The 14,786-nt window shown below is 44.0% G+C and overlaps 1 protein-coding gene across 1 annotated transcript in view; it reads right to left on the minus strand.

The window, feature by feature from the left end:
* Positions 1-6,763: 6,763 nt before the first annotated feature.
* Positions 6,764-14,786, minus strand: part of LOC141272522 (uncharacterized) — a 28,409-nt gene continuing 20,386 nt past the window's right edge. The window contains exon 6 of the mRNA XM_073683374.1: positions 6,764-8,253. Coding sequence (XP_073539475.1) covers positions 7,004-8,253 — 1,250 coding nt within the window. The 3' untranslated portion in view covers positions 6,764-7,003. The remainder of the gene's footprint in view (positions 8,254-14,786) is intronic.

A 14,786-nucleotide genomic window follows, 5' to 3' on the forward strand; every position in this document is an offset into this window, starting at 1 on the left:
GATACGGATGGAACCACCACACTAATAGGAGAAATCAGGAAAAATGAGCAATTAGCAAAAAAGGACAATGTATGAGGCAGTGACGCATGCTGAGCGGACTACAACCGGACGTGGCTGAAGCACACACTACAGGGTGAGCTGCACTCACACACAGAGACCTCGCAGACAGCAGTGAACAGTGCAGAGAACTGTGCACTAGCACTGCAAGGCAAAAGAAAGCTTCTCTATCTACTCCTATATAGTGTGTTTGGAAGCAATCTATCTGGATACGGATGGAACCACCACACTAATAGGAGATATCAGGAAAATGAGCAGCACTAATGCAAAAAAGGACAATGTATGAGGCAGTGACGCACGCTGAGCGGACTACAACCTGACGTGGCTGCAGCACACACTACAGCGTGAGCTGCACTCACACACACAGACCTTGCAGACAGCCGTGAACAGTACAGAGAACTGTGTGTGCATTAGCGCTGCAAGGCACAGTGGTTTATAAAGTCGCTTGGGTAAAGCACAATAGAGCAAATAGGTAGCTAAAACTGTCCCTCAGAACAGCAGCGTCCTATCCCTAACCGAATTCACAGCAGAGTGAGCCCAAAATGGCGGCGGCGGCTTTTATAGTGCATCATTACATCATTTCAGCAGCCAATCACAGCCATGCCATTAGTTAACATGCCTAACATGCCACATGATGTGCCCACACTTCTTAAGATCATCATTGACTGAATAAAATCACACTGGCTCATGGCATTATGGGAACTTCCGATTCCGGTATCCGATATTCTAAAAGTATCGGAACTGAGTATCGGAATTCCGATACTGCGAATATCGGCCGATACCCGATATTTCAGTATCGGAATGCTCAACACTAATTACTAGGCTTATATTCAGAAGATTCATTGCAAGGGATATTACCAGATATTTTAAAACATGTGTCATTGGTGCCTTTTATAAACAGATTTGCATATACCCATGAGTGATTATGAATGTATCTTTCCAACAATGACGGTTTAAAAGCATCTGCCGTACTAGAGGTAGCATTAAAACTAATTTGTAAACCTTCAGTAGGTATGAAGCCTAAATTAGCCAAGGAAGACTTGTTTCTGGGCACCCATTTGTTTCCATTAAGGGCAAGGAATTGTAGGTATTTACTGGTGGCAGTAAGATTTCCTTGCCACCAGGGGAGATCCACCCACCCAACTACTGTATACCTACAGTGGTGTTCCATAATCTACTAAACTTAGTAGCATTATTAGCAAGGACGTCGCTACAATTGGGCCAGTTTAGTATTTCTTCCAGAGGGACTGGGACCGCCAGAAAAGGCATACTAGCGGCTGAAACTGGTGAGTGAGTACATATCCAACAGTCACTGATCTGGTTGTTCTCTAATTGTCTCAATTCTTGTACCAAAATCTGGTGGTGAGTAATGAACTTGTTATTAAAAGGGTCAGTACTCTGTTGTAGGCTATTCCAGGTATTGCCTAGTCCAACCATACATATTATCATAAAACATCTCAGGATGGTTGACGTTTGCAGTGTGAAGCATTAATCCATGTTGACTTCCCTTCAAGTTTTACTGCTGTTGGGGTTGTCAGGAGCACTTGATATGGTCCATCATACAATGGTTCTAGTCCGTGTTTCCGAACATGCTTCTTCACATACACATAATCTCCAGGCTTGAGGGTATGACAACCTTCTGCAAAAGCTGGATCTGGAATAGAAGATGATACTAACGCATGGGTGTTAGTTAGGGCTTTGGCAAGCTGAATCACATATTGCACAACATGATCTGTTTCTTCTGATAATTGTTGTGGGGTAAATCGAGCTATAGCTGGTTGTGACCAAAATAGTATCTCATAGGATGACAGTTTGTGTTTCCCTATGGGGGTGGTGCGTATGTGATATAGTGCAATGGGAAGGAGCTCAGGCCACTGGGCTGTAGTCTCCTGCATCATTTTGGTCAACTGCCTTTTCAGTGTGCCATTCAATCTCTCCACCTTGCCACTTGACTGTGGATGATAAGGAGTATGCAGCACCACTGTTGATTCGATCATGGTAAGTATTTCTTGATACACGCATGAGGAAAAGGCTGGTCCTTGATCACTTTCGATAACTTCTGGGACTCCATACTGGCAAACAACTTCAGAGACCAGCTTCTTGGCGGTAGTCTTGGCAGTCATGTTTGGAACGGCGAATGCTTCTGGCCAACTGGAAAACATATCCACTACCACTAAGCAGTATTCATATCGTTCTGCTTTAGGGAGAGTGATGTGATCAACTTGCAATCGTTGGAACGGATACTCTGGTTTGGCAAGGTGTTTTGTCGGTACATTCTGTAATCTACCTGGGTTGCAGGTTTGGCATATTGTGCAACCTTTGTTCTATGCACTCAACACGGTGGAAATTCCTGGAGCCCAATAGAGTTTCTGTACCAGTAGCAAAGCTTGATTCTTCCCTCGATGTACCGGTCCATGGGCCCAGGCTGCAACAGCTGGATATAGGAGTCGAGACAAACAATACAGTTGTCCCTTCTTCCATAACCCATCTATCAACTTAGCACTCGCCTCCTTCCACGACTGGCGTTCTTCTTTAGAAACTTTTTGCTGTGTGGTGCGTAGCTTTGTGATTGGAGGGACCGGTTGATGCTCTTCTGCAGGTTGATCCTGGGTTGGCACGGAATTTAGCTGTTTGGCCTGCTGCCGCGTAACAGCCATGGACATGGATGTCGGAAGAAGAGCTGCTCGCTTAGCATGGAGATCAACAAGTGCATTACCTCTTGCTTCAGGGGCATCTGGTCGGGTATGAGCTTTTACCTTTACGACAGCCAACTGTCTTAGTAGTTGCACCGCTTCCATCAATTGTCTGACGCTTTCAGCATTTTTCACAGGAGAACCTGCAGTCAGAGCTTTGAGCTGTGTTGACATACTGGGAGGTAAGGCTGCAGCCTCTACCAATGTATCTTCAGTTGTGACAGCATATCCAGTATGAAACCTGCCAGAGGTGTCAGCATATCTTGATCCATCCGTATATAACGTAAGTTCTGGGTCATCCAAGGGTACTGCCCCCAGTAAAACAAGTGGAGTTGACTCTGCAGTGATCTGTTCCAGACAGTCATGTGGTGGAGCCTATTTCCCCTCTCCTTCAGGTGCTGGTAGCAGGGTGGCCGGGTTGATGGTGGTGCACCGGTGTAATATCACATTTTCTGGCAACATCAACGAACATGTCTCTGTGTGGACAGATGTTTAGGTTGCTGTAAAGCCAGACCAGCCGCAATATCGTGCGGAGCATAAATGTGAGTCTCATGTCCAAGGATGATGTCCGCCGTTTTTTCAAGTAACTGCTGTGTGGCGTGAACCGCTCGTAGACAGCTGGGGGAGGCCCTGGCTACCGGGTCCAGATGCGCTGAGTAATACCCGACTGGGCGCTGCTTTGTACAGGGTTTCTGCGTGAGTACTCCGGCTGCATGCCCTCCTGTCTCAGAGACATACAAATGGAAAGGTTGAGCATAGTCCGGGTTTCCAAGGGCAGGGGCTGTCATTATCCTTGACTTTAGTTGCTCAAAGGCTTGTTGCAGCAGTTCTTGGTGGTCCTTGTTGTTTACATCAGCCAGAGTGTCTTCTTTTAATGCATCATATAGGGGTTGCATCAGACGTGAGGCGTCTGGGATCCATTGTCTGCAATATGTACATAGTCCAAGGAACCGTTGCAGCTCTATGGGATCTTTTGGGAATGGTAGTGCGTAGATGGCCGTCTTCCTTTCTTCTGTGAGATGTCTGGCACCCTGAGTAAGGCAGTGGCCTAAGAAGACCACTTGACTGAGGCAAAACTGAAGTTTCGAGGCTGAGACTCGACAATTCAGTTTTGCTAGATGCTTGAAGAGGCTAACACTGGCCCTGACGGTCACTTGCTCCGTGGGGGCGCACAAAAGAAGATCATCCACGTATTGTAATAGTTCTACCTCAGAGTTGTCCAGCTGCCACGGCAGCAGACAGCTAGACATGTTCTTTGCAAACTGATTAGGCAAAGATACCGGTGGAAATATATGGCAGGGCTAGGGTTGGGACCGCATGAAGCTGTGATGCGTATGCTATGGTGTTTTGAATTGTTTCTGTGAGCAGGTGTTGTGACCTGGGTACATCCAGGCGATCATATTTTGGTCCCACCGCATGTATAACAAACTGACATGATCTTCATCATACACATTCCGGGTGTAGTGCTGCCTGTATTCCGGGTGTGCCAAGATGGCCGCCACCAAAGGGACATGTAGTCAGAGGCAGGAGGTGATGCAATGGATGTAGCAACATGGCTGCTGCAGGAAAGGATTGGAACTTTGGGCGGACATAGGTATAACAGATGAGGATGGGGCACTAGGAGTGGCTTGGGTAGTAGCAAGGGGTGGGCCTCCTGAACGGAGCGCGTGACATGCAACACAATAATCTGCTGACTGGAATTTGTACAGGTCCATCTCCCCCCCATCTGCCATTATCGGGCGGTGGCTGGAGAGCAGTATCTTTGTAATACACATAACATGGTATCTTTCCCTTACTGTCTGTATTTACTTCCTCCATTCACCCTTTTTTTTTTGACAAAATTTCTGCTGTTCCGTATCAAGCCAAGGCTGTTTGTTATTCTAGCAGCTGTAACTGGCGCTTATCTGGTACCTCACATATTTTAGTTAACCATTTAAGTTTCTCCACATACTTTTTCCCTTCTTTCGACAAACTCAGCGCAACCTTTTCCCACATGCATTCACTTTTCAACATTCCATTATCTTCCTTGCTGCATTTAACATCTCGTACTGTAATCTACCCCGCCCCCGGGTACAACTTACACAATGACATTACTCTTTTTGTTTTCTCTACATATTTCCTTCCTTCTATTTCAACATATTCATCATCACAAATCTCATGTGCAACTTTCTTAAACTTTTCAGCATCTTCCAACAATCGACAATCAACTAATCTTCCCCTATTCTGACGAATTCCTTCGTCCCACAACGCAGGCTTAAGTCTGCCTTGCACGGGAAAGTTTAACACCTTAAACACTTTTTGTGCATTCTTAAATGATCTTTTCCCTTCTCGACTGATCATGATAGTCATCACCCTCCTGCAGGGGAGATAAATTCTTTCTCCTCCACGGAAACATTGATTAATCACTACTGCCTTCCAACATACAACTGACAAAAGATTCTTAATTTTGTGCACAGCACGAGTCCGGCCGGACCTCCCAGCTGTTCCACTGACTTTAATTCCCCCTCCCGTCGGGGGAGTCGCACTCGGCTCTCATGAAAGGAGGAAGACCTTTGCAGCACTCCGGACACTCGATATATGTATATCTACGTGCGTGTCCTACCCAATCTTCGATCACCTGCCGCGACTGAAACTAACAATGTTCAGTCTTCTAAGAATCTTTGTCAGAAGTTAAAGAAGGGAAGATTCACACAATATTCACTTGTCAATCCGAGGTGATACTGCTTTGAAAGTTATCAATATCAGACCCCTAATGGGACTACACCCCTTATAGTCTCACCTTTGACTATATCCAACCAAGACGTCCAGAGACACTGCAAACAACCACGCACCACGTGGAAACCACGCCAAACGGTCAGTATCACTAGTAAAGAACTGGTGCACTTACCGTGGCTTTTTGTGGGGGATGATCAGTCCCAATTCCAGTGGGGGAGGCTGAAAGCAAGTCTCTCTTTGTGGACGTCCAGAGGTGGTGGGGCATCCCTGGTTAGGGATCCGAGTCACGGCACCAGCTGTTGAGGGAGGGCAATGGCCCTTCACGGTTGACCGAGTGAGTGTCAAATTATTATGTTGATTGCGCAATCCAGGGAACCAGACGGAGACAGTGCTCTGTATGGGAGGATTCAAAAGAATCTCTGATCCGGTTTATTTTGCTTAGCATTTTATATTGTTTTGAGTATATCAATAGCCAATCACCTACAGCCACACTACAGTACTACAGGCTTGAGCCAATGTTAGTGCAATTATTATGGAAACACATATATGGTCATATTATCATCGTTAGTTCGAAGCAAGATGGAAATTTACAAGGTCAATCCTGGCCTAGACTAGTTAGATAACAGGAGCGGGGTGTCTGACAAAATGTTCTTGTGAGAAAAAGTTAGTGTGAGAAAGTTCCATGTAAAGCATGAGAAAAGAAGGAAAGAAGTATGTTATTCAAGGAGTGATAATAACATGATTTTGAAACAAGCAGACAAAATGGAGTTGCTATAGCATGAATATCAATATGTCCTTTACAGTATTATAAGTATATAAAATGTTATAGACTCATTATATCTTACCTGCTCGTTTTTAGTCATAGGGGTGTGGTCCTGGTATTCAGTCAGGGCAGGCGTCGCATTCAGTCAGGACCGGAGCCGCCCACGCATTTGAATTTTGCCCCGGACAGCGCTGATATAAGTGGGGCTCTTGCGCAGTTTTACATGGCCAGCCGCGGCTCCCTACACAGTGAGGCTGTTTAGTTCCCAGCTTCACTGCAGATGTGCTATGAGCCGTCGCTCCCGGCACGTGTGCAGTGAGGCTGGGAACTACACAGCCTCGCCGCGCGTGCGCGAGGAGCCGCAGCTGGCCGTGTAAAACTGCGTAAGCGCCCCACTTATATCATCACTAGCTGGGAACAAAATTCAAATGTGTGGGCGGCGCCAGTCCTCCTGACCGAATGCGGCGCCCACCCTGACTGAATACCAGGATCACATCCCTATGACTAAAAACAAGCAGGTAGGATATAAGTATATAAAATGTTATAGACTCATTATATTACCACCAATTTTAATGAAAAACAAAGCAATGGGGGCAGTGTAGACAGTAGATAGGACATGACAGGTTCCCTTTAACAAGATTTGATCTAACAGTGAAACATTTCCCACATTCTAAACATGAAGCTGGCTTCCCTCTGTGTGAGATTTTTCATGTCTAACAAGATCTGATTTATGGGTAAAACATTTTCCACATTCTGAACATGAAAATGGCTTCTCTCATGTGTGAATTATTTTATGTCTAATAAGATGATGATTCCGGGTAAAACATTTTCCACATTGTGAACATGAATATGGCTTCTCCCCTGTGTGAATTCTCTGATGTTTAACAAGATCTGATTTCTGGTGAAAACATTTTCCACATTTTGAACATAAAAATGGCTTCTCCTCTGTGTGAAATCTTTGATGTCTAATAAGAATATATTTCTTAGCAAAGCATTTTCCACATTTTGGGCATGAGTATGACTTCTCCTTTGTGTGAATTCTCTGATGTCTAACAAGGTATGAGTGCACAGTAAAACATTTCCCACATTCTGAACATGAAAATGGCTTCTCCCTTGTGTGAATTTTTTGATGTCTAATGAGAATATGTTTACAGTTATAACTTTTTCCACATTGTGAACATGAATATGGCTTCTCCCCTGTATGAATTCTCTGATGTTTAACAAGATCTCGTTTCATGGAAAAACTTTCTCCACATTCTGAACACGAAAATGGCTTCTCCCCTGTGTGAATTCTTTGATGTCCAATAAGAGTTTGTTTCTGATTGAAACATTTTCCACATTCTGAACATGAGAATGGCTTCTCCCCTGTATGAATTCTTTGATGTCTAATAAGACTTTGCTTCTCGATAAAAGAGATCCCACATTCTGAACATGAAAATGGCTTCTCCCCAGTGTGACTTCTATAATGTGTAACCAGACGTGATTTCCAATCAAAACATTTCCCACATTCTGAACATGAATAAGACTTTCCTTCTGTGTGAATTCTCTCATGTATAACAAGATTTGATTTCTTAGTAAAGCATCTTCCACATTCCCAACATGAAAATGGCCTCTCCCCGGTGTGAATTCTATGATGTCTAACCAAACCTGATTTTGTGGTAAAACATTTCCCACATTCTGAACATAAATATGGCCTTTCCCCTGTGTGAATTCTGAGATGTCTAACCAAATCTGATTTCGTAGAAAAACATTTGCCACATTCTGAACATAAGTATGGTTTTTCCCCTATGGGAACTTTTTGACATTCGACACCCAATCTGAAACTTGTATTTTGCTTTACAGCCTGTGATGAATCAGGAGATAGGATCTGTTCAACGGGATCAGATGATACACTTTGGATATGAGGGGTGGAGGGTATATCTTCAATATTGGCATTTTTCTCATATCCATATTGAATGATACCATAATCATGTGCATTAACATGTGAAGATTTTGGATGCTCCTCTGAGCTCCCGGTACAGTCATCTGCAAAGAATAAAACTGATTATATTATTTTATAGCAATATAACCTAATATAATTAATGTACTAATGGTTTATGACATTACAATTGAGAAATATTAATTTAATAACTAAAATATTTGTTGCAAAAAGGATCACAATCTCAGAGCAGGGACCACTAGGTCACAATGTTATGATAACAGGTTTTCTACTGCGGATTTCCATTTCTGTGTTGAAGACATCTTCATGTTTCATGTCTCATGTCGGTCACTGCTCTTTTCTCAGAAAATTGCCCAGTGGAGAATCATAAGTGAACCTGTAGGTCAAAGCTGTTAGGTGCTGTCCATCTCATCACAATCCCTAGCTCCAATTGCTGTTGTTTAATTATTTAGATGCTGCAGCAATGGTTACAAGGTTCCGATCTCTGTGCACACAACATGCAAATTGCCTCTTCAGAGAAACAGAGGACTTGAACTCCATAGCGCCACCTATTGGAAGCAGCAATCCTACAAGTCACAATCAACCCTTTAACGAGTCATGCAATAAGACTTAGGATAAAAGCCAAATCAGAATCTCAATTTGCAGACACGGTGTTTCGGGCTATTGGCCCTCGGCAGTGCAAAGTATAAGAACTGATTTGGCTAGATGAGAGGCTCTGGACTGAGGTCTAAGGGGTAACGTTTCTCATTGTGCAGAGTGACATACCGGCTCTGGCATGTCAAGGTAAGGAGGCTTATTTGCCGTGCAATGCTCCTCTGGGAAATGTAATATGCAAATTGCCTCTTCAGAGAAAAAGAGGACTTGAACTCTATAGCGCCACCTATTGGAAGCAGCAATCCTACAAGTCACGATCAACCCTTTAACGAGTCATGCAATAAGACTTGGGATAAAAGCCAAATCAGAATACAACAAAATCGTGGAGTGCTGATGAGTTACCATGGATGCTGGGTGCTCACTGAAGGCCCTGTCGACATCATTGTTGTGCTCCTTTTAATTTTTTTATTTTCTCAAAATCCATTATTAATAATAAAAAAATAAGTAATAAAAATAGTTACATTAATTAGACAAAACAAAAAATATATCGGATTTTTTGGACTATAAGACAAATTTGAGAGGAAAATGGGAGGTGGAACCATGGTTCCAAGAACCAACATCACCAGTGAGTTTTTCATGTATGAAAGTTGAATAATACATGTATTATTATTTATCTGTCTGCTAACTTGTTGTGCCGGTTGTGTAGTGCAGAGAGCTGCTGAGTTGGGGCAGTTTCTGTTTGATTCTATTGCTAGGTTCTGTGGTTATCTTGGATTGGTAGTACATTGTTTAAGGCTGTATAGGCTTTGTTTATGTAAGTGGCTTCGGGTGTTGTGTGAAGCATCAGTGAACATTACAGTCCCTATAAGTGTGTACTTATTGCTAGGTTCAATAGGCAAGCTGTGAGATTTGTATACATGTTAGGAGAACCTCTGAATGACATGAGTGATGAGTATCTGAGTATAAGGGACAAACAAATAAGTCCCTTGAGATAAGAGGTTGTGTTAGGCGTGATCCCCTGTAATGTGACCAGGGATATTCAACTCACTTTGAGTTGAAACAAACGGAGTGATTGAGATAAGGGACTCTAAAGAAAGAAAGGGAAAAAAAAATTGCCGTAAAGTAGATCCCCGAATGAGCACACATGAAAGAATCGTTATTAGTCATTTTTGTGATTCTGTTATTCTGTGATTCTGGGTGTAATATGTCAGGCTGAGTCCTAAAGGAGTTTCATGTGAAATTCTTGGAGTTTACTGTGTTATGTTGAACAAATAATAAGCTTATCTCATAAAATGGTATGACATTTGGAATGGTTCCTGTACACCTGTATATTATGAATGATCAATCTGTTCAATTTATACTAGGGAGTCATTGTTCTGTCCCTATAGTGAACAACCTTGGTTTTATTAATCTAACTATGAGAATGAAGGTTTTGAAGACTGTATATTAATTATTCCTTTTTAACAAAAGTAATAGGCTTGTTAAAAAACTGTCATATTGCTACATTCCTCAAATACTGTTTTTATCTCATCTCTAGGGGCGTATATAGGGGTGGAGGAGGGCAGCCGGGGTATGTGCTCCAGGCGCAGCTGGCGTTCCGATGTGTCTCCTCAGGCAGCAGACGCAAGTACAATTGAAGCTCTGTCCGTCGGCTTAGAACGACGTCAGCAGCGTGATCAGGTCATGTGATCGCCCTGCTGATGTCACTCGCCGGCGACCACAGGAGGGAAGAGCAATTGTGGTAAGTGCTCCTGTGGAGCTGAAGACATCGAAGATTCAGACAGGGGGCATAGTTATTAATTGTGCGGGGGAGTATTAATTGTGCAGGGGGATATGAATTGTGCAGGGGGGATATGAATTGTGCAGGGGGGATATGAATTGTGCAGGGGGGGTATTTATTGTGCAGTGGGGGTATTTATTGTGCAGTGGGGGTATTTATTGTGCAGTGGGGGTATTAATTGTGCAAGGGGAGTATTAATTGTGCAAGGGGGGTATTTATTGTGCAGCAACGGTGGTAAGTACTCCTGTGGAGCTGAAGACACCGAAGATTCAGACGGGGGGGGGGGGGGCATAGTTATTAATTGTGCAGGTGGGTATTTATTGTGCAGGGGGGTATATATTGTGCAGGGGGGTATTAATTGTTCAGGGGGCTATTAATTGTGCAGGGGGGGCATATTTATTAATTGTGCAGGGGGGGCATATTTATTAATTGTGCAGGGGGGCATATTTATTAATTGTGCAGGGGTATATTTATTAATTGTGCAGGGGGGGCATATTTATTAATTGTGCAGGGGGGCATATTTATTAATTGTGCAGGGGGGCATATTTATTAATTGTGCAGGGGGGGCATATTTATTAATTGTGCAGGGGGGCTATTTATTGTGCAGGGGCCATATTTATTCAGTGTGGAGGGGAGATTTAATCTGTGAGGAGTGAGTGGGGGGTGGGTGCAGACACATTATTGGTAGTGAGGGGGAAAATGTGTGCAGACGCAGTATGGGAAGCAAGGGTGATGGGATGTGTGCGGACACACTATGGGGAGTTGGGGGGGATGTGTGTGGAGGAAATATTAGGAAGTGGGGGAAACGCGTAAGGAGACTATTGAGGGGAATAGTATGAGGAGACAGTATGGGGGAAGAAAAGTGTGAGTGGGCACAGAATAGAGACCGAGTAGTGGGTGGGGGGTAGCATGGGGGGACAGTGTAAGGTCACAGCCAAGAGGGAACAGTATGCTAAGGAGGGGGAGAATGATGAGGGGGCATAGTATAGAGACTGAGACCTATAGTGGGGACACAGTGTGAGGACAGTGTGAAGAGGGGATCCAGTATGGACAGGAAAGGGCAGTGTGGAGAGAATATACCATAAGACGGACAGTGTGGGGGAGATACCCTGTGTAGGGAATATAGTGAGGGGCAATTATTTATTCAGGAGCTCAGCGTAGGGCAGATATTTGTATTCAGGAGCATTATAATGACACTGCTATCTTTCCGGGCATCGTGTTGGGATGTGCTGCAGAAGACCGGAGAAGATGGAAGTCTGCAGAGACGGCTGTGGATGAGAAAAGTCATCATGGCGTCTGGACAAGGTAAAGAAGAACGACTCCAGAGACAACATCAACTATAAGGTACCTGGATGTAAATGTTTTTTATGATGCTGACATTTTTTTTATTTTTATTTGTTAGGAGCATTAAAGGTGTTGTCCACATTTATGAGTCTGCAGTCATTCTATGTGACTGCAGACTTCTGAATTCTCACAGTGCGCACTGCACGCTGTCAGGATTCTCTGGAGCTGGCGATTTGTATACATGCAGTCACGTGTTGACTAGACATACGTGGCCTAACTCAATGAAAATGAATTGAGGGAGGCCGGACACGTCTAGTCGGAATGTGGCCAGAAGTATACAAATCGCATACTTGTGGTGACATGACCGTTCACTGTTGCCACAGCAAGGGAAAATCCTAAAAGTGTGTAGTGCATGCGCTGTGAGAATTCAGAAGCCTGCAGTCACACACAGTGACTGCAGACTTTCATCTCAAACCTGGATGAGCCCTTTAATTATAAAATGAAGTCCTGTAGCCAATCCTAACAGCGTGTAATATCCTCACTGTCAGGATTCAGCTCTGCTTGCAGGTTCCATCAGTCATTGAATGGCCACTTCTCTCATATGCGATTTTCATTCTTACGGTCACCTGACTTCTCTTCCTGCTTCTCTCAGAGAGAATTAGGAAGGTCAGCTCGTAGGCATGTGACTAAGGCCACGGCCCCACTATCAGTATTCAGTCAGTATTTTTTCTCAGGAGTGGGAGCCAAAACCTCTGAACCGGTCAGGGTGATCGGAAAGCTGGATCCCCAAATGATCAGGGTGGTGGACAAGTTGGGTCCACGGCTTGTGGATCAGCAGGAAGGGTGGGCACCGAGGTAGGCTTAAGGGGCGATCTGTAAATTAGCCTCTAGGCTACCTCAAAGAGGGGGAGATGTCATAAAAATATTAAGAATTTTCTCTCCCCCTGAAACCCCTCATTCCCCCTCCTCTATACGGTTTGTCAGAGTAGCAGAGCTGACAATCTACGGAGCTGTCTGTGTGCAAATTAGCACACGCAGGAGAAGTGGCTAATAGGCAAATGCCAGTACAAAGGGGGCTACTAACCCAATTAACACACGAGTGTATTGTCTAGTGGCACCGACCAGTGATAAATTTACACCTGGGTGAGGAGGATGAAGCTCATTAAGCTTCAAACACTACCCACAATAGCCAGGACAATTCCCAGCTGCAAACTCCAGGCTCGACGGCACCGACATGAAATACGAAATACTGGGAGTTCTATTCTCCCGATAATAATGGGATATTTTTAGCGGCAGGGTCAGCTAAGGAACAATTTGCTTATTTTTCTGTAGCTGTGAGCCCCTCCGGTGAGCTGTGGCGCAAAAGTATCAAAATAACGGACAGCAGCTATGCCAATGTTTAATCTCTAGGGAAAGGTAAATTCATAATAAAGAATAAGGCGTCACTTGCAAGCTTCTGCGATCAACCAGCAATAAGTTATCCCAGAAGTTAGAGATTTTAATAAAATATGAAGGCTGGAGCCCAGCCAACGTGATGTCATCACAGGGGGGTGTGTGGGCAGGTTTCCCCCTTCGGCATAAAAGACCCAACCAAAGATGGGTCAGTACTCATGCCGGGAGGATATATTTTATATAGCAGGGGTCACGTTCGAGAACAGTCAAATCAAATTGGAGCGCCTTCCCTCCACCTATACTGAATCGTCTCTGTGATGAGAGTAAGTTCTTCTTTAATCCCTGTTTTTTTATTTGTGCAACTGTATATTATGTATTGTTGTAATGTCTCGTCTCCTTTTGTAAAACCTTTTGTATATTTTTCATAAACCCTGCCTCCCTTTTGGATTAAATACAAAATGTAATAGTCCCGTTTCTTTTGCTCTGTAATCATTCCTCCCCCAAAGCCATACACGCTACCGGAAAGCAGGTGTCCGATCAGGCCTGTATTATATTTCAAAGCTGGTCGGTGGTGGCAGCGAATAATACTAAGTGGGCTATTGTGAAGCTGGCAGTAACCGTACTGGGACGTATACACATATTCCATGCGTTGGAATCCGGGGGTATCTACGCTATACGCTTTCTGCTCGCTTGCTGATAGCTACGCAGTGAGTAATCGGGGTCGTGTGTGCTCAAATCCCTGCTCAAGCCTAACAGAGTGACGGCAGCAGTGGGATATTGTCGTCTCTGTGAATCCCTGGCAGTCATTATTATATCTTTGATCTGATATAACCAAGGGATCACCGGAGAAACAGTTATCATTCTCTCTAAACAGCCGCTGAGTCTTTTTTCACCACTCAGAATGTCTTGTTGCAATTGTCTGGAGTTTATCTGAGCCCAGTGGACTGCTGTAATACAAGAAGTCATCGTCCCTACTTAGAGTCATGGTAGGCTTGGTTAATGCTGCTGAGATTAAGGCCATAACCTTGATCATATTTTCTTCTGGCAGTGGACAATAGACAGGTTTGATTTATCAAATCCAAAATAAGTCCTAAGAAAGATTGAACTCTCAGTGGCTCCAGTGTGATTTCTTTAGGTTTAGAAGCCATCCTTGCCAGAATGGTTTTGACTTCTACCAGCTGACAATTGTAGTGTTCTATTGACCTGCCTACTAGTAGAAAATCATTGAAGTATGGGATTATTAGGGTGTTCTGTTCCCAAAGAAGCACTGTTACTTCCAGTATGATTTTCGTTGGAGCCATGGACAGGCCGAAAGGTAAGGCTCTGAACTGGAAATACCTAACTTCCTTGTTTATAAGTAAAGCCACCCTCAAAAACTTGTGATCTTGCGCATGGATTGGGACATGGTAATAAGCATCCTTCAGGTCAAGCACACTCATGTAGCACCCTGGGAACAGCATCTTTATGGCCGATTTTATGGACTCCATCTTGAAGGGCCTGTACACAAGAAACTTGTTTAACCCTTTCAGATTCACTATGGTCCTCAAGTTGTCATCTGTTTTTTTTTTT

The sequence above is a fragment of the Phyllobates terribilis genome, unplaced genomic scaffold (assembly GCF_046119375.1).
Source record: "Phyllobates terribilis strain yellow unplaced genomic scaffold, ASM4611937v1 Scaffold_1__5_contigs__length_1240528914, whole genome shotgun sequence".
Taxonomy (NCBI): domain Eukaryota; kingdom Metazoa; phylum Chordata; class Amphibia; order Anura; family Dendrobatidae; genus Phyllobates; species Phyllobates terribilis.